Source organism: Meleagris gallopavo, chromosome 4 (genome assembly GCF_905368555.1).
Source record: "Meleagris gallopavo chromosome 4, MGAL_WU_HG_1.1, whole genome shotgun sequence".
NCBI classification, from domain to species: domain Eukaryota; kingdom Metazoa; phylum Chordata; class Aves; order Galliformes; family Phasianidae; genus Meleagris; species Meleagris gallopavo.
The window spans coordinates 12,102,213-12,122,094 of NC_139407.1; the positions used below are offsets into that span (position 1 = coordinate 12,102,213).

Below are 19,882 nucleotides of genomic sequence, written 5' to 3' on the forward strand. Positions count from 1 at the left end.
ATAACTCTTAGTTTCTTTGTATGGCATAAAGGAATTGAATCAGGAACAAAAATTTCATCAAGAAATTTCATTGAGACTTAGAGGTCTTGATGAACAAAAAACTGGACATGAGCCAGCACTGTGCTCGTGCAGCCTGAAAGGCCAGTGGTATCTTGGGCTGCATCAAAAAAAGGCTGAGTAGCAGGGAGAAGCAGGTGATGGTTCCCCTCTTCTCTGCCCTTGTGAGGCGCCATCTGGAGTGTTGCATCCAGGCCTGGGGCCCCAGTGCAAGACGGATGTGGAGCTGTTGGAACAAGGTTTAGAGAAGAGCCACAAAGATGATCAAAGGGCAGGAGCACCTCTCCTACTGATGAAAGGTTGAGGGAGTTGGGACTGTTTAGCTGGGATAAGTGAAGGCTCCAGGGAGACCCCACTGCGATCTTCCCATTCTTGAAAGGAGCTTACAAGCAGGAGGGGGGCTGACTTCTTATAAAGGTAGACAGTGACAGGACGAAGGCAAATGGATATAACCAGAAAGAAGGGAGGCTTAGGTTAGATGTTAGGAATGGATTCTTCACTCAGAGGGTGGTGAAGCACTGGAACAAGCTGCCCCGAGAAGCAGTCGATGCCCCATCCCTGTAAGTGTTTCAGGCCAGGCTTGAGAGGTTCCTGGTCAGTCTGATCTAGTGGCTGGCAAACCTGCTCTCAGCAGGGGGGTTGGAACTAGATGATCTTCCAACACAAGCCATTCTGTGATCTTTTTCTAAGAGAGGAAAATCACCAGAACAGCTCAACTGCATGCCTCTACAACTGTATTGTAGATGTAGGCTCTGCCTTCTAGGTCATTAAACAAAGATCACTATTTGCAAGCAAATTCCAGTAGATTACCAAAATCTAACACAAAAGAAGACTTTTCAGTGCATTCCTTAAGTACAGCACTCTGCTGAGTGGAAACAGGACTCCTAGCTAAGTTTACCCCCAATCCTGTTTTTTTTTTTTTGTTTGTTTGTTTTTGTTTTTTTGTAGATGACTATGTGTGAACACAGTTTGAAGCACATCAGGAAAAGTCAGAGATGCACTCGTAACACCAGAGACAAATCACAAGTTCCTATAGAAGATTATCAAGAAGGATGGTAGTCCTATACCTTGCTAGAATACAACGCACATATGCTTGTCAAAGAAGGCATGCTTGCAGAAGCTCTGTTTGCACTGTGCAGGATGAAGCAATAGAAAAGCTCATGAACTGCATGAATACTGCAGCACAATTTTTAGCAATCCAGAAATCTGGGCTTCCTGCTCCACACACTTTTAGACTAGGAGCTCCCTTCTTTGAAGAAAAGAAGTTGCTGCTACCAGTGAGCCCCTGATTCATCAAACAAAGCTGATGGTCTGCTTCCCTTGCTAGATTCAACAGAGTAGACCAAAATCAGGGGAGATGTCAGCTCCCAGTACACCATGATTTGTTCCCGTTTTCTTCAGGGAAAGAGAAACAAGGAGCGTAGGAGTTAATGCAGCCTGTCAAAATTGCAAGAAGATGTGAAAAAGGTCCTAACGGGGAAAAAAAAGTGAGGTCACTCTCCCAGAAAAGTGAGGAATGTTGTCCTTGAGCATTCTGCCAGGCAGTAGGGCAGAAAAGGATGGCGAGATAGAAAACGTATCAGGCAGCAGACAGGAACCTGGAGTTTGCACAGATCTTATTAACGACAAGCAGCTAAATGTGTCTGTAGAACTAAACTACCAGGAAAAGGAGTCCAGGTAGATAAAAAAACAAATTGAGATAGAGGAAATAATTCGTAGGAAATATGTGACCACGTTACGATTTTCTGGAACAGTGAAAACATTTAAAGAAAAGAGTCACTCCCTGCATCAGGGAAAAGACCTGTAGCAGTACCAAAAGCCCCAGTTGTAGACACTATGATAAACCTGAGAGCTGGGGGGAAGAAGTGATTTATAATACAATTTGCTCAGGGAGATGACTCGTAACATGGTACTTACTGAAGCACAGCCAGAATTATGTAGATGTTGTAATTGAAGAATTAAAACAATGACAAAGCTATTATAAGTTGTGTTAAAATACAGTTTTTAAAACACTTTTGATAATTATTAAGAAAAGTTTTTGCCTTTTTGTTCTATGAATAACAGAGTAACATCATCAAAATAATTGCATATACATACAGTTGCAGAAATAGATCAATATAAATGTTAAATAAGCAACAACAAAAAGCTAAGAGATTTCACTGTGTGTACATTTGCTTTTCATGATGGCATAGAAACATTTTTCAGTAGTCTACAGAATGCTTATTACAAAAAAAATTATGCAAGCTTTGAAGCCTTAACACTTTTACCTATATGAGATTCCAGGAAAATTACTGTCATCATAAAACACCCACTTTCCTTTTTTCTGAGCCATAAAATACATATCTCCAAAAGCTGATTTAGAATGACAATAGAGTTTATTAGCTATTAAGCACTTCTTCAGGATAATTCCACCTTAAACTTTTGAGATTGCGCAGCTGCCAGAACTATAAAAAGGCTGCACATTTCCAATATTTTTGCCTAATCAAATTAAGAGACCAAACTATTAATATTCTACTTACCTCCTAGATTCATTCCAGCTTGCAGACATTTCTGTAATCGACAGGCTGGGCAGTTCTTCCTCCGAATCTTATCAATTATGCAGTCATTCCTTCCCGCACACAGATAATTATGCTGTCCTGAATGAACCAAAACCAAAATGCATTATTAGACTATGTATTTAAATAATTCCAATTTCTTTTCCTCTCATTTTGCAGTCATTTTGGGTTTTCACTAATGCAAAAATTCCCAATCCCATTCTTCAACCTTCCCAATAACCTTGGTAATTTGCCACAAGCCTTACTAGGAGCTTTTCTTCTTTTTAATTTAGGAAAACAGGACTTCACTTGCTTATTTTTTTTTTCCTTTTGTCCAGGCCACAAATGATTGATATGAGATTTTTTCAAATATCCTTACATGCACAGGTATCACAAATCAGCCAAACAACTCTTAGTTTTGGTACAAAACCAAGGGCTAGTCTCAATGCTAAAGAAGTTCATAACCTGACGCAGGAATGAAAAGTAGAGGTAAAGTTTCCGAACATATTCCGTATTTCTTTAAGCAGCTCAATGAGTAGTTGATTTCTGATTAAATACCTTATATATTACAGAATTCTGAAGGTTAATCAAGGCAAGCTTAAATCAAAATAGGTTACTTCAGTTCCGTAAAGCCCAAAGAAGCACTCATGAAGAGACAGCAGGGATACAACACACAGCATTTAGAAGAAAGGAAATACATGGGCAAGAAGGAAAACAGGTTGGCATTTTATAAACTTGAAGATTCAAGTTTTGCTTTATGGTATGAATGTAGGTAGAGCCATCGGATGTGGTTTTTCAGACAAGGGCACTACCATGTGGACTTCTCAAATAAGGTGCTTGAACAGGGTGTGGGAGAAAGGAAGCCTCAAGGGGTTAGTTCAGCATGACAGAGAATGGAAAAGATTTGTTGAGCTGCCTGAATCCAGGGGTGGCTGCCAGGACCTAGGGAGGCCACAGTCAGTTTGTAAGAGATAGGGCAAAAAGCCATACAAAGGGTTTCCAAAGTAAAGACAAAAGGAAAGGACACAGCTCACAGAAGTACAATGCCGCAGGGTTTGCCAGCATCCAAAATTTGAGAAGTGCAATGTAAAATACAACAGTATGCTGCAGCTTTACATAGATGGCACTGTAAGAACTACCAAGCCTCAGGGAGAGGCATTTAAGAAAAAAGCAAGAAACTCATTACTCTGTAAACTAAATGCAAGTTGGTAACAATGATGTCTGAAACAAAAGAGAAAGGAAAAAAAAAAAAAATAGGACTGCAACTGCAATAACACCAACTGACAGCTAAGCAGAAAGACTCCTGAGCTGTCTGCCAATGAAGGAGATGAAACACAAAGAAAACCAGTAGTGGATAACCAACATTAGCGTCGATACCAAAAACTGGTGCAAGCAATGGAGGCTGAGAGGGTAAGAAACACCTGGCAAGGCCCAAAAGCGGAGCTGTGATTCGATGCTTAGGCAGCTGGGGAGTACAATGGGAGCAAAAGTGCAGGAAAGGTACTGCTGCAGCTCTGTTCTCAAGAATGGAACAGAGTTGCAGCAGAACAAGAGGTCTAAGATATTCTGCCAAGACATTTTTCACAATGCACAGATGCCTCCTCAGGAAAAGTCAAAGAGAATATTCATGAGACACAGGAGACCTGGCTTCTATTTTGAGTTCTTCCAGAAGTTTGCCTTAAATCTTCAGGATAAGTCATTTTGTATCTCCATATCTGACTTTCTTCGACCCTCAGCCAACATTATCCATTCAGACATAGAACTGAAGTTTGGGCTGTTTCTTGCATCTCTGCAGTGAGCATGTCACACGATTGCTTCGATCCTATTTGAGTAAGCAGCGTGTTACTGCTACACCACAAAGATACTGTCATCTAGTTAATGCTGTGGAGGTCTAACCACTAAGCAGAGTGGCAAACGACAGTTTTTATTGAGGGATTTTACATACCACCGTGACCCTGCAGAGTAAGAACAGAAGTTGAGCAAGAGAATTTGTGAAGTTCATAAAGTTATGCCAGACAAGTTCAGCATGACCGATATCATCGTGACAGCATCAACGTGCACGAGCTGATCTTTAATAAGGCCTTCTAAAAACAATAAAAAGATTAAATTCTCAGCTAATCACAGAATGAAAACCTATTTATCACAAACTGTTAAATGTATGGAGTGATCTGTGCAAAAAACAGATTCATCTCTTGTGTATGTACTTAATTCCTATTTGCATTTTTGCTCAGTACTGAACACATCTAAAGAAGCAGCAGCATGAAAGTGAAATTGAAGTAGAAAACAGCAGTGTTTAAAATAATGACGTACTGACTGGAGGTGGTTATACACCTTTACAAACATTGGTATCTGGACTTTTATGCTATTTTTCGTGGAGAGAAGGGAAGAATTGGTATTTTCTGCAGTGAATCCAAGTACGATTGTTCAGTGCTCATACAATGTCCTTTGTACATCACAGTACTGCAATACCATTTTTAGTCTTTCACAGGCGGGTGCAGGCTATTAATAAAAGTCAGCTTTAATGCTGTGAAATGAACCCCATTGCAGAACATCCCTGAAGGCAGTTTGTTCTATGAAACTGTACACCCATAAAGTCAATATTTTTCAGTACCACTTTCAGAAGCAAATGACTTTAATAGAAAGAGGTTAACATTTATGTACTCCAGCATAATCACTTGGGCCACATTTGTAAATATTGTAGAGACTTTTTTTTTATCCGATCGCTGTCAAACAGTGACTCCATAAGAAATTCTCCTACTGCAGCAGAGTACTTACATGTCAACCCCACAAATGATTTAGGTAGCTTGAAATTATTACTTTATAGCCTATCACAGAATCATAGAATTGCTCAGGTTGGAAAGAACTTTAAAGATCACTGAGTCCAACCACAACCTAACCGTACTACCCTAACTCTAATAATTCTTCACTAGATCATGTCCCTGTGCACCACATCCAAATGGTTTTTAAACACATCCAGGGATGGTGACTCAACCACCTCCCTGGGGAGCCTATTCCAGTGCTTAACAACCCTTTCTGTAAAGAAGTAAAGAGCTATCAAATAGTTCCGGAAAGCATAACTTAGTAAAGGTTCACCATTTTTTCTATCGTGCATCTCCAAATACTAACATATGGTACAAAATCTGTAAGTAGTTCCAGTAAGCAAGGGAGAAGTTTTCTATTTAGCAAATGTCTACTGTAAATCAAAGAGATTGTCAAGTTTTTCTTTCTTAAAAAAAAAAAAAAATCAAATAACCATGGCCATCTTAAAACTTACATTTATTAAAATAACTTGAAAACTTAAACAACAGAAGAAATCAGCACTTGGGTAGATTTTCTATATATAGTGTAGCTACCAAAAAAAAAATGTTCAGTTGCAAATCTGCTGTATCATCTATTACGAGACAAGTGACACATCTGAAATTAAACTGATTTTGTAAAGTAAGTTAGTAATGCAAAGACTCTCATAATGAATCAGACTCCTCCATTAGTGTAGCATGATCCTCACTGATGCCCCTGAACTTCAAAATCAACCCAAAAACCTATACATCTGAGACTGATGTGACTCTCAGCACCTCTGGAGCTTTTCAGATCTCAATGAGGTGATGGAGATCATCCTGCAAGGAGGCTTGCAGTGGTTAGACCTCTAACATTTTCAAGAAGCATATCTGTGCTTAGCTTAACCCAGTTTTTCTTTTTATCCAGTTTAATCACCTGCAAGTGGGCTGGAAAGTGACAGAGTGGATATCAGATACTCATCTCATATATGGTAATGCATTAAGATGAAAGTAATTTTTATATATGCCCTTATTAAGTGCATTTATACAATGTAATTCCTGTTCCATCTATAATACAGAATAACAAAGGATGCCAGGAAAGTTTTCTGCTCAAAATAAATAATTAATACATACTACAGTGCTACATACTAGGAGGCTATAAAACTCTGTCATAGCTACGGCTGAGCTAAAAGAGTATTTGAGTTTGCACTTTTCATACATCACAGAATGACACATATTGAAGTACGCACAAAAATACTTAATAAGGGAGAGAACTGAAAAGCAGTTAAAAACTCTTTAATCCTCTAAATTTATAAGATTATGAAATAAAACAAAACGGATGCGCTCATAAAATCTTTCTTATTTTCTTGAACAAGCAAAGTTCAGCAGGAAAAGCGGGAAGGAAAAAAAACATTTCTTATCTGGCCAATGAGTTACTGCCCAAATAAGGTTGCAGCAGAAATCTGCAGCATCAGTTGTGCCATTTCCCATTCCAAAACTCCAGCACAACGACTGCCCGACCAGCCCCAGAGCCTGACGCGCTCAGCTGTGCTCGTGTCCATGGGCTGAGCTCTTCGTGATACTTTAAGGCACTCAAGTCTGCAGTAGGAAGGAGTCTAGATATTTCTTGCCAGTAATATTTCTGTTACCGCCTAAGGCAAAAGTAGAAAATTACAGAACTCTGTGAAATATTCCACATTCTCTCTCCATTTTATTTTATTTTTTAAATTTTTTTGTAAAGTCTAAATTAGGAGCTCGCTTGTTGAAGAAGCAACTACTATGATCAAGTGTTAAACATTGGAAAAAAAAAAAAGAAAGAAAGAAAGAAAAGGAAAGGAAAGGAAGATGAAAGAAAACAGTGCTGGAAGAGGATCCAAAGCCTGTTTAATTCAAGGCCATTCATGGAAGCAAGATAAGGCTAGCTTCATAGTTCAGGCAGATTTTTTTTTTCCACCCATCTAAATTTGCCAACAAACCTTCTGAGGAAAGGTTTCCTGCAGCTTCCCTACACAGCATTTGATCAGGCCAGTGCCTGGCTAGCCTTTAGGGTGTAATTTTTTTCCCTTCACATTTTACACGATGAGGAATATTTTGCAACAGAAAGAGATTTTAGCACTCCCCACAAGATACACGGCGTAATAGTCTGCCACCTTCCTTACAACAATCTCATGCTTATCGAAAAATGCATGTTCCACATCTCTTTGCTAGACTAAACAAATTCAGTTCTCTCAATCTTCCCTCACAGGTCATGTTTCCTAAATCTGTCACCATTTTTCTTATTCTTCCCTGCTTTCTTTCGTACATGCAGCACCCAAAACCGGACACATTTTTCTTGCTAAGTTCCACCGCTGCTAAGCACAATGAAATGGTTACTTCCCGCACCTTGCACATTGCATTCTGCTAACACAATCCTGCACCCAATCTGTCTTCTGGCAATTGCCTGGCATTGTTGACTCATGCTTGTGGTGCTCTGCTCTGACACCCAGTGCTTTCCTGCAGCCCCACTGTGTGCTTCTACATGTGGAGCCGGCACTCCCGTCCCCAGATGGGGCCACGCAGCCATGCAGCATCCACAAGTCTCACCGGCACAGACTCTGAGACAGCAGTGAGCTCTGGGGTCCAAAACAAAGATGTGATTGAGAAAGCCTTGCAAAAGGAGAGGAATGTGAGAAAATAAGAGCTGCAGCTAAGGAGCAAATAAAGCAGAACAAGCTTTAAAAAAACCCTCAACTTTTAAAATAGCATCTCACTGGAGCATATCAAAATGCATGTGAAATTCACAAACTTTCCTTCTCTCTGCAAAAAGAGAATTAATATGTTAACTCATAAAACTGTGGGCGGAGCTGCCTGCTCCTACAGACAATAGCCCAGCCAAGCCTCCTTGGATGCTGGAGAGGCCAGCATTCACCTGCAGCCCCACTGGCTGGAGCTGCATGTCAGTGCTCTGACCCCTTCAGAGTCCCCAGGCGAGCAGCAGGGCCTGCCTCTCCCCACATTCCCCACGTGGGAAGTGCATCACCACGACAACAGTGATGCACATCAAAGTCCCATGGCTGAGAGTGCTGACCAGCACCTGCTGAGTAGGTGCAGGGATGTTGTTACCTGTCTTCCTTAGCACAAGGGAGGGGAAGAGAAAAAAAAATCAGGGTTTTATGGCTCTACACCACAACCTGTACAGAATCAGGAGACCTATTTCTTGTTCAGTTCCGTCCTTCCCCTCCGCCCACCAGCTCCCTGATGGCACAAGCATGGCCACTGCAGCCACTGCCAGGGGCTGCAGTTTTCCCCTACCGCAGGAAACACAAGTAAAACCTGCTGCAGAACATCAGCAGGAGGAAGAGATGCCTCTCACCTCAGCCAGAGTTGTCCACAGTACACAGAACTCTGGGCTGGGATTGCTTGCTTGCTGCTGTAGCCCTTATGAAGGGGGCTGCCTTCTATAACACATTCTGCTCACCCCAGCCACCCCCTCTGCACTTTCTGAGGTACATGACAGGCTCTTTTCACCCAGCTCTGGGACCCTCACATATTTTATGAAACTGATGTTACCACCATAAGCCTCATATGCTCTTCTAATTAATACAAATAAACATTTTCTATCTTTTTATAGACCAGAATATAAATAGAACTACTGCTAAAAGAATCGTTTCCCACATGCAAAAAAAGGATTTTCTATTTCACAGGAGTTATGTTTCACCTTCAGGAAACAAACTGCATGTAATATCTAAGGATTTTATTTCACAATCTGACATACAAACTCTCAAATCAGCATGTTCAGTAAGATAAGATGAATCTCTTCAAAATCTCAGTTTTCATACAGCCTCTATTCCTTGCAATTAAAAAAAAAAAAAAAGCCAAACGCTAGTCAACAGAAATCAGAACTGCATTCTCATTTAAAAGGTCCATTTGTTACACAGTTGAGGGGTTGGGTTGTTTTTTTTTTTTTTTTTAGCAGTTGACAACTGCCCAGCAACAGCAGCCTATGTTTGCAGTCACTATTTTAGGCTGCATCACATGTCAATTACATAACCTTGTTTTACTGCTCTTGAACTGGTTCGAACAACCTGGGAAGCAGATCAGGGCCGTCGCTCCTGAGCTACAAGCCTGGAGCAAATGCAGCCCCCCCCCCACTGCAGCCATGGCACTGCCAGTGCAGGGACACACTGCCCATTAACCAGCCCACCCCAATCATCATAAACTAACAAGGCTGGGTCATCACGCTTTATGAGTAATGTGGAATCAGCTTACAAATGCCACAAATGAGGCGCAGAACTAGGTATGAATATTGCCTCTTCGTTTTATACAGCAAACGCTCAGTTTGTATTTTAGATAATCAATCTAAGGGTTTGAAAAATGTGGTCCCACTTTCACATCATCTCCTCTGCCACTCCACAGCCCTACTCACCCGGCCCTACCAATCCCAGACCATGGGATTTCCAGCTGCAGGTAAAGGTCCTATCTGCCAAGCACTCAAGACAGTATTCATCTAGTACTATAATTATTACAGGGAGCACCTATTGCATAGGTATAATCTAAATCTTTCTCTGAAGCAAGAATTTCTAGGCTTCCTTCCATTAAAGACTTAATTTGTTCTGATGTTTGGAAAACTATTCTCCACATTTAGGGTATTTCTGGCTTGCTTCTCATCTTGATCACCTCCAGCTAGTTCCAGATCCCAAAGCATCGTTTGATTTCTTTAGTATTTTACATTAATGGATCAACTCGTCTAAGATTGTTATGCTTTTCTAATTCTACTTTCTTTCTACTTCCTCCCACCACTTTTTTCTTTCCTTCAGTAAAATTTAGTTTTTTACCTGGCCTTCTTCCTTCTACTTCCATTTTCAGGGCTCTACCCCTCTCGTTTTACATTTTTTTTTCCCGTCTTTATTTTTTTATTTTTTTATTTTATTTCCTTGCAAATGCATCACTTCCTCCGTTTAGCCAGTACTATTATCTCATCAGGCACTTTTACACCTCTTTCCAAGGTTGCAACTCATTCTGCACACCCAAACAAAGCACTATAACACCAGCTGGGATGTGGATAAAAGCACAGTCTCAACAGCATTGTTCTCTATAGGGTCTACAGAGCCCAGCTAGGGTTCTTAACTTCCACAACACACATTTTTCCTAAATTTCCACAAGCATTAGACTTTGTGTTTAACTGTTATTTCTCTTTAATGTATCATACGTGCTACCAACTGAAATACATGCTAGTAATTCTTCCCAGATATCCCAAAGAAAGAGCTAGAGGATGTTCTCAGGGATTACATTACGATCAAACACTCTGTGCATGAACTAGCGCATTTCCTTCCAAAAACTGAAGTCTGAAGGCAGAGGTGAAGTACCAGTGCCTCCACCATTGGTGACTGTGCATTTAAAGCCAATTCCCTTTCTTTCTGAAAGCGGAGCAGGGAGTGCTGCATCCCCTCTAGCTCTTATACAGTATCACAGTTGCCTACCATTAATAACTACATACAAATGCCTACTTGAAATCTCTTTGCTCAGGATTAAGCCATCAGTGAATAGCTAATACAACAGCTCAGGAAATACAATACGTGAAAGTTTTCATATTGCCATATGACTGTTCTCACTGTACACATCAAAGAGCGCAGATTGCAGTGATCTACCCACTTCAGTATAGCCACAGCCTGCTGCTGGAAACCTGCTTTCACCATGGACTAAGACCAGGTTAACAAAAACAATTGGTGCAGTCTGGTGATCCTGGCAAAAGATATGAGAAGATATAAAAAATTGTTCTCACTCACTATTTTAAGCAGAGCGAAAGGGCACCAATGAGAGGGATCAAGGAGAGAGGAAATTTGGCAAGGGAGCATGCGATGTAGCCTAAAAGAGGCCACTGTGCTCTGCAGTAGAAACCATCCAGCAGGGATGAAACCAATTAACAACAGTCAGTCAAGGGAGCAAGAAAATATACATAAATATCTAATATTTGAGACACGTGCCTTTTCTTCCATCATGCTCAAAACATGCTGCACAATTCTGAAAAGCTTCTCAAAGACTGTACCTGGGGGATCCAGCTGTCCTATTACCCAGGGCACTGAACCACCAGTACAAGATACACTCCAAGCTGGAACCTGGAGAAAACCTGAGCTGAAACCATCCCTGGGGCTCCAGCTGCAGTGTCCCACTTTCATCTCCAAAACAGAGGTAGAATTTGCACCAGGCAAACAGTTGGTCAAGGAGGGCAGCTGGGGCCTCCTGAAGCTTGGAGCAGCTAACATAGCTCTTGGTTCAGTATGCTGAAGTTTAAATCTAGCCTTGACTATGTGGTAATTCTCATGTAGTCAAAGGAATGTTGAATCATACTAAATTGCACAGAAAAGGAAGAGGAGAAAATAAATTTCAGGGGACAACGATCTGATTTTCGCAAAGCATTTCAGATTCAGTGAAATCACACTGAATTGGAAATATGGTTAGGATGAAAACCAATGAAAAACATCTACAAACACCTAAATAATCTGTTAGAGAGCTAAATGATTTTTTTCTGTTTTGAAGCCAGTTTTCTGTTCAATTGTTTTTTATCTTAACTTCCATTGAACACAGTAAGACAAAGAGTCAGAATTAGAGCTCTGAATGATATTGTTTTGACAAACTCAGATATCTAATGTTTTACAGTATTTTCTTCTGCAGCAACTTCCAAATTTTTCTTCTTGGTTTAAATTTTAAATGCAGGCCGATTTTGAAGTCTATGAATTGTGTTATCTACAGAGCAGTATGCATGATAGATTTACAAGAGATCATGTTGCACGCATGATGCTTACTTCTGCTTTCCCATGCTAAAAATCTGATAAGGCATTCTTAACATAGCACAAAATGTAAAGCACTTTACTGGAAAATTTCAATATACAAGACATGTTCCAGAAGGACTGCAAATATTTCTTGCATTATGTTTATTTGAAAATATTTGTGATATAAGCATATACGTAGCAGAAGCTTGTTAGACAAATGGAGAGATTATACTTCAGACTACTCAGCCTGCCCTGCCATCCAGCTGATATACTCAGGCACGTGCCCAACCATGCTCATAAATTATCATTTGAAACAAGCAAACTAAGAAAGAAATTGTACTCTTGCAGGACAGAAGGGGAAATCAAGGTGCACAGTGTTAATACTGGGTTTGTCAATTCCATTTTGTAATTTGCAGTGCTAGGCAGACACACTCAATATGATTCATGGTATTTCTTTAAGGTACAGAAAAGCAGATATCTTGTTTTGCACAGTAAAACTTTTTCCAACTCTTGATGTCAATAAAAATGCTGTTAACTTTTTATTTATTTCATTAGTAACTCTTAGTTTTTTGTTTTTTTTTTTTCCAAATAATTTGAACTTCAAGCCTGTATGTTCTTGCACGTTCAGCAGATTATAAATTTTATTCTGTGTGAATGACACATTATCTTCAAAGCATATTTTTCTCTTCCCTTTTTCATTTCTCTCTTACAGTTTACTACAGCTCAGATTGAAAATATGCTAACCCCATAAAACTGAATATTATTAGGAATAATAGCATCAATTTAAAAATATGATCTGCACATATGTTGACATATTTTCCTCTGGAATTCTGGTCACTAGTAACTTTTTTTTTTTGAAGGATGCAAAAAATACAATCACAACAGAAACTTTTAGCAGAATCTCAAGATCCTGCTCAAGTGAACTTAGTCCATTTTTCACTTCTGAAATATGTAAATGTGTATCTGTTTAGGTTCTTCATTTATCTATGCATGTATTTATTACAACCAGGAATCTCAGCTCAGTGCTCTTCCAGGTAAATCTGAAGAAACAATCGGAAGGAAGATGAGGGATATCAGAAGATCTCTTGATTTTAATGAGATTCTCAAACACACTTGTTGTTAAAATACTGTAATAACTTAAAATAAGTTAAAGTAGGTTAAAAGGGTATTACACTGATCACAATACCTGTTTTAATCTTAACAGACATGACTAGGTCTCTGCAAGCCCCTCCTGAAAACACTGCAGGATTTCCGTGCTACTGTACTGGACAGCCATGAGTCCAATGCCTCCTTCCCCTGAATTTAGGTCAAGCTTGCCGAGCAGCCTTGTCTACAGTCATCATTCACAACTCCTGAAAAGCAGCTTCTGAATGGATCATGGCAATCCTCCCATGCCCCTGGAAACTGCTGCTTCACCCTCTGCTTATTCATCCCAATGCAAGAGGCTGAGCAAGAATAATTCATCAGCAAACACACAGACAAAGCTTTGCTTTGCAGTTATCCCAAACTTTAGCACAGCTGCCTTCATCTTGCTGGTGATGTTCTCAGTCTCATTCAGCCAGGAATGCTGGATTTGAGCCCCTCAGCCAGGGCAACCAGAGACATTTCACTCAGGAATCATCCCAGGACTTAAACAGCTAACAACATGGATAGCTCGTGCTGTGTCATTTTCAATGCCTATAAAGTCATCACTGGGTGTTAATGAAAAAAGTCATCTATTAAAGCATACCAAATTTTTCAGACAAATTGCATACCTCCTAGCATAGGACTTAAAAGGGATCATGCCTTTCCTGCACAATAAGAAAATGGATATTTAGCTAAAGACAAGTACACCATTTCAGCCTGAAAGACAGTGGCCACTGAAAACAAAACTGACAAAACAGACCTAGAACAACCAGAAAAAAGTCATCCCAGGGCATAATTACAGCGTCACCAAGGCATAAACTGAATTATTTCATTCTACTTTCAAAGATCATTCTGCCTAATTGACATAATTACTGTTGCAAAATTTGTTTTGCTTAGTAAAAACTGAAGACCAATTATGATTTAATTTATATCCAAGAATTCACCCCTGAATTAGGGTAGCTGCTCCTTCATGGTATATATTCTCATTCCTTGCATTCATATTTAAGAAAAATAAAATAAAACTCCTCAGTATATTCACATTTAACCTCACACAAAACATGTCTAAATGCAGACTTCTTCAGTCCTAATTCAATTTTCATAATTAAAATTCTGGGAGTACTAAGCAGATTGAATTAATTTTAGTTTCTTGCAAGCAGCTATTTAATAAAAACTCACGTGAACTAAAATGTCATTGCTTACAAGAAGAGTACGAATGGCATGAACATCCTCTGGGTTAACCTTAATGAAATACAGCAATTTTCTTATTACAATGAGATAAAGGTTCGATTTTGCCAAAATCAAATCTCTTTTCAGCAATAACCATATTATCAAGCCCATAAGTGAGATCAACAGAGCAAATGGACGATATAGGGTGGTGGTCACTTAGTACAAAGCCTTTGTGCAGCCTTATCTCAGTTTCACTTGTCTGACAATGTATTTTTATATGTACTAAGTGGTAGGTTTCACTACTGGCATCAAAAGCAGTTGCTGAATCTTTGAAGAACGATAATAACTGAAGGCAAAACTCCACTTGTCTAGAGCATGCATTAAAAGTAAAGGTGATAAAATATGAAATTAAAACAAAATTGGAAGTTCTGAAAAGGTCACTATCATCAAAAATCTGATCTACTTTCTACTCATGTGAGATTTCAGTATAATATAGTCCACCCCAATTTCTAGTTTCAAGTGCACAGTCCAGTCCTCTACTTTTTCTAACACATCCTGAGTTTCCTAGCTCCATTTTGCCATCTTTGGAAGTAACTTCGAAACTGACAAGAAGCAGAGCAGGCAGTCTTCCTGAGAAGGTATGCCTGCGCCTGAAAACACACAAAGATAAAAATGAAAATTAAAAGCAGATGCACTTTATAAACTGAAAGTTTTTTCCACTTCGATAAGTGCATAATAATGAAGTGTGGCACCATGTTTCATACAACGTCTTTATCCAGTCCTATTTATTTTCACTCCAAAGCAGCACAATGATTTCAAATTTGGAGCACAGAAAAAAGTCACAGGCAGAAGTAATTAAGGAATTACGTTGAGAGATTGATCATTGTCAAGTTTTGGGGTTTTCCAAGAGGAAAACTGACTTTTGGCTACCAGGAGACCTGAGTTAAAGCAGTTCTAATAAAAGATCAAGTAAAGAAGTGAACTAGTTTTTGAAACAAAATAGATGCTAAAAAAAAGATAACTTGAGGATGACTTAAGCCTGCCATGACTACTCTTCTAAGTCTGGAGAAGTTGGTAGAGAAAAATTCTTTTCACCAAATGTTACCAGGGAACACTCATTTTTCCAGACAGCATCTATGCCTTGGTCTTGATTTTACCTCACAAGGTACATAACCCAACAAACACAGTAAGAGAATAAAACTGGTAATGTCTTAGAAGCATGGGAAGCATGAGTTCAAGGAAGACACAGGAAAGTGTATGCTCCTGTAAAGTGGAGCATGTTGGTGATGTTTAGGAGAGCCCATAATTAGCTGACGCCTCCACTGCGGTTCTCCAGCCACTGAGAGACGTGCACCATCAACCCCATGGCTTTCTTAGACTGCTCTAAGGCCCATGCTTTCTCCTATGTTGAGAGCTTTTGGTAATGCAGAGCTGAAATTATCTCAAGAATACAAAATCATTTGTAAATGTAAAATACAAGCTTAAGGCTCTGAAGAATAGGAATGACAGCGCTTAATCTCTAATTTGTCCAAGTGTAATTGTCTGCACAAAGAAAAAGGGGAGACAGGGCCACAAGTGTAAAAAAAATCTGCTATTTCTCTGCAGAAAAAAGTAGTGCTGGTTGGCAGTTCCCTCCGGGCACAGCATCTTCTTTCTGCTCCTAGGAGCACTGGCACCCCTGTTCCTTCCAAGGTTATAGTCCCTGAAGATGTTGAGCCAGCCAGCAGCTCAGGCATGCTTACTTCAGAGGGTGATATACACAGATATGGAAATACTGTTAGCGATGCAGTCATGCAAAAAATGTATTTTATTTATTCGCCAATGAACAATGCCCTGTTCATTTTATCCCCTACATTTCTCATCCACTAAACTCTAATTCCTCACCTGAAAAAAAAGTATTTATATATTAAGCAAGAAATTGAAAATCCAGTTAATTGTTATTACTTGGCAAGGTTTACTTGATGAGAAGACTCTAAATCAGCTCTGCCATTAAAAATTTCTACAGCCAGTTCCTCCTGAGGATAAGACACCACCAAATGCTAATAGTTTATCACGCTGAGAAGATATTCTGTGGAGTATCAGAGGGAGTTGTGCTTATTTTGATCTCTTCACTGGAAGTAGGATGAAAGAAGGAGGAATTATCAATGTAAGCATGGATAAAGAAATAATACAAAAGGATATAGAGAAATTAGAAGCAAAGACAGGAAACAAGCAATAAAATTGCAGTTAGAAAAATGTTACTGCGTGTACCCAGGGAATAATTTAAAATAAACAGTAAACAATAAAGCAGAATTTGGAAAGCAGTAATGTCAAGAGACGTCTTGATAACAGGACAATTGAGATGTAAGAAGTAACATAGCATAGGAGGATCTAAACACCAGTTATGTCTCTGGTTCCTTCTGCAGGAGAATTACACAACATGGTAGGTTGGCACAGCAGAGCTGCCTTTATGTATTTCTTCAGCAGCCACACCTGGAATACTGTATGCAGTTCAGGCACTTCATTACTGGAAGATATAAACAAACTGGAGGAAGTCCAGAGAAGTGGAACGGAAATGATTAGAAGCTGGAGGGAGTGATTTACTGAGAAAATCTAAAGTAGTCCTTTATCCATCTATAACTTTTCTTATAATTAAAGACGGGAAATGATAACGGCCTAGTTCAAGTCTTCAGTCACATGCCATAACACTATGCCTTCGGCACTTAAGCATGTGCCTAGTTTTAAGAATAAAGAGCACGCGAAGATTTTGACCTCTTGTAGAGAATAAGATTAAGCAAAGGAAAAGAAAAAAAAAAATGAGGTTACATCCTCCCAAGAATGAATTATGCCTAGCAACTACTATAAAAGAAAGAGGTTGTATTACTTGTGATTTTGTTTTATTACTAATAATGGAAAGACTTATTCACATGTACAAAGTTTATTTTTCTGCAAGATAACTGGACTTTGCAAAATGAACAGTTATTCACATATGTCTTAGCAGCCTTTGTCCCCACTGTGTAGGTAGCATCAAGTCATCCTGTCAAGGATTAAGGTAAAGGACATAACAAGTAAGCAAATCCTTTTTCCCCACACCATGTAAATGACTTGGAACGGTTCCGGAAAATGAAGAACGATATCCCAGCAGGAAAGAAACTGGATTCTCCTAGCTCTTCACACACTGACATTGCTGGGAAGTGATTTTTAGAAAGGCAACATTTTATATAACTGTAGAGCTGTCAGCAGGGCTCTACTAAAAGACACTTTAAAAGTCATGTAGACACTGTCAGAGGCTGATCGAGGGAACGGTGATTACCATCCACACAGGTTTTGCATGCAATCTCTACAAAAACACCCCAGGCCCCAGCTGCAGGAAGCCTGAAAACAAGCTCTATTAGATGCAGCTTGCTATCTAACTCCCAGACAACACGCTAGGTCAACAGGAATGCCTGGGCACATAGGATTCCCTAGCCCCTGAATTTACAGGCTCAACCTTCTGCAAGTGGGATCTCAAGAGAACCATGTGCCGTCCCAAATCCAGTCCTCTTCACCCTGAGCACAAGCTTAACATCATTTCTTGTTGGTGCCTCAAATAATCAAATGTTAGGGTTCCAGTCCAGACAAATACTCCTGACAGATTTTACCTCATAGCTAGGAGAAAAACGGTGGAACCTGGAGACCTGGAACAAGACAGAAGTCTACACTGTTTACTGGGAAGTCGACATTTATTACTAAAATTATTAGATATGCAAATCCAAATGGAATGCTGTCTGAGGCTTTTGTTGACGCAAGCTTTGTTACAATTTCTGCAATATTTTCGTAATTCAACATTTACCTGGAACCTACATTTAGATTTATGAGAATGAGATAAGAACTGGCACAAAGTCAACGGCTCTCAGCCTCAGTGCCTTCATTTTATATTACTATTTTTATGGACTTTCAGCAGTGCAGTTTTAAAGGTTTGGCAGAAGGTAAAATGACTGCATGGTTGAACATTGCTTTCGCTACTTGTAAGGTGGTATCTATGAGCCTGAGAGCCCTACTCCAGGGACTTTTTTTTTTTTCTTTTCCTTTTCTTTGTATAGTATATGTCAAAATGAATCTGCAAATTGGATGAAATCTGCCAAAAAACAGATTATCATCAGTGGGTCTTGTAGGACTACATATAGTTAAGGTTGCCTGACACTTCTCATTTTAAGACCTCATTTTCTGTTGCTTATAACTTTACCACACAGTAACAGTTAGGGTTGAGATTTTCAAGGCTGGATGTCTGCCTCGGGCTGAATTTTATTTTGTGAGTGTAAGAAAGTATCAGCAAGAAGTACCAAGCTCAGTGCAAACTAAGTTCGTGAATAAGGGTAGAGAGAAACATGTTGGTTTTTCCCCAGTGTTACATTTGTCAAAGACATATTTAAGAAGCTCAAGAGCCTTCACACTTTGAGACAGGCCCTTTGAAGCATCACTACTCTGATACCACAGATGTGCCTTTTGCCATCTCATACATTATCACTTAAAATTAAAATGGATCACAGTATAAAGCACTGAAAAGTTGCAGTTTGTACGTGATATGATTCTCAAAGGTTCTGGCAAAGACAGTCTGCCAACCTCCAAAGTTTCCTTCTGCAAAGAGCACGATCAGGGCAGAAGGTCTGCGCAGAGCTTGTGCTCCAGCTCTCTCTACTAGGCAATGCCTTGACATGGGGACTCTGCACAGAAAACCTCCGTCGTGCTCCCAGGTACATGGCAAAGAAAGCTCAGAGGGAAGGGTAACAAGGCACAGGTTGGAAAAGCAAAGAGAGAAGAGAGTCACTAGGAGCTTGAAGAGTAATGAGGACAAGAGTTCAGGGAGTTAGTAGATTTAAAAGGAGAGAGGCTCGTCAAAAACTGTGGCCAGCAGAGGGATGGAAGGAGGCACAGGCAGTGGGACAGCGGAGAATGGCCAGGAGAGCCTGACAGCACAGAAGCTGACGACTAAAAGACAAGTTTAAAGGGAGGGGGGAAAAAGGTACAGAGGCATGTGCTGGCCAGAAACCAAAGGGGCAGGGAACACAGATGGTTGGTAACCAGACAAGGAGAAGCAGGGGAGAAGAAAATTACTTGGGGGCAGAAAGTCAAGCATATCTCTCCCTCTACACTGTTAAAGAGAAACCCAGAAATGCCTGGCCTGCTTGTGCAAGGGGCAGCTTCTGCCTACCTTGGTGTGGGTGCCCAGTGGCCAACCAGGAAACCATGTTGGCTGCTAGCATGACTTCCTCGTGTGGAGCTCACAATTCTCAGAAAGGACAGGGACTCCTGCATCATTACAGAAATGTTTTGTCTGGGGTGCTCCAATAAGGCAGCCATACATCACAGCTCCCTTATGTCTGTAACTACATGCTCCTAAAACAGACTGTGCTAAACCCAACAATGCCCTCCCACACATACAATTAGATTGACTTAATTAGCTAACTGGTTCAGTGGTTTTGGCTGTTTCGGCTGGGTACACCTGTGACACAGACTG

At 40.0% G+C, this 19,882-nt stretch overlaps 1 protein-coding gene across 3 annotated transcripts in view; it reads right to left on the reverse strand.

Annotated features, from left to right (window-relative positions):
• The window catches only part of NR3C2 (nuclear receptor subfamily 3 group C member 2), a 201,587-nt gene that overhangs the window by 52,667 nt on the left and 129,038 nt on the right, over positions 1-19,882 (reverse strand). For all 3 annotated transcript variants that reach the window (XM_085222172.1, XM_085222171.1, XM_010709546.4), the window contains one exon: positions 2,577-2,693. In XM_085222172.1, the coding sequence (XP_085078298.1) occupies positions 2,577-2,693 (117 nt within the window). The remainder of the gene's footprint in view (positions 1-2,576; positions 2,694-19,882) is intronic.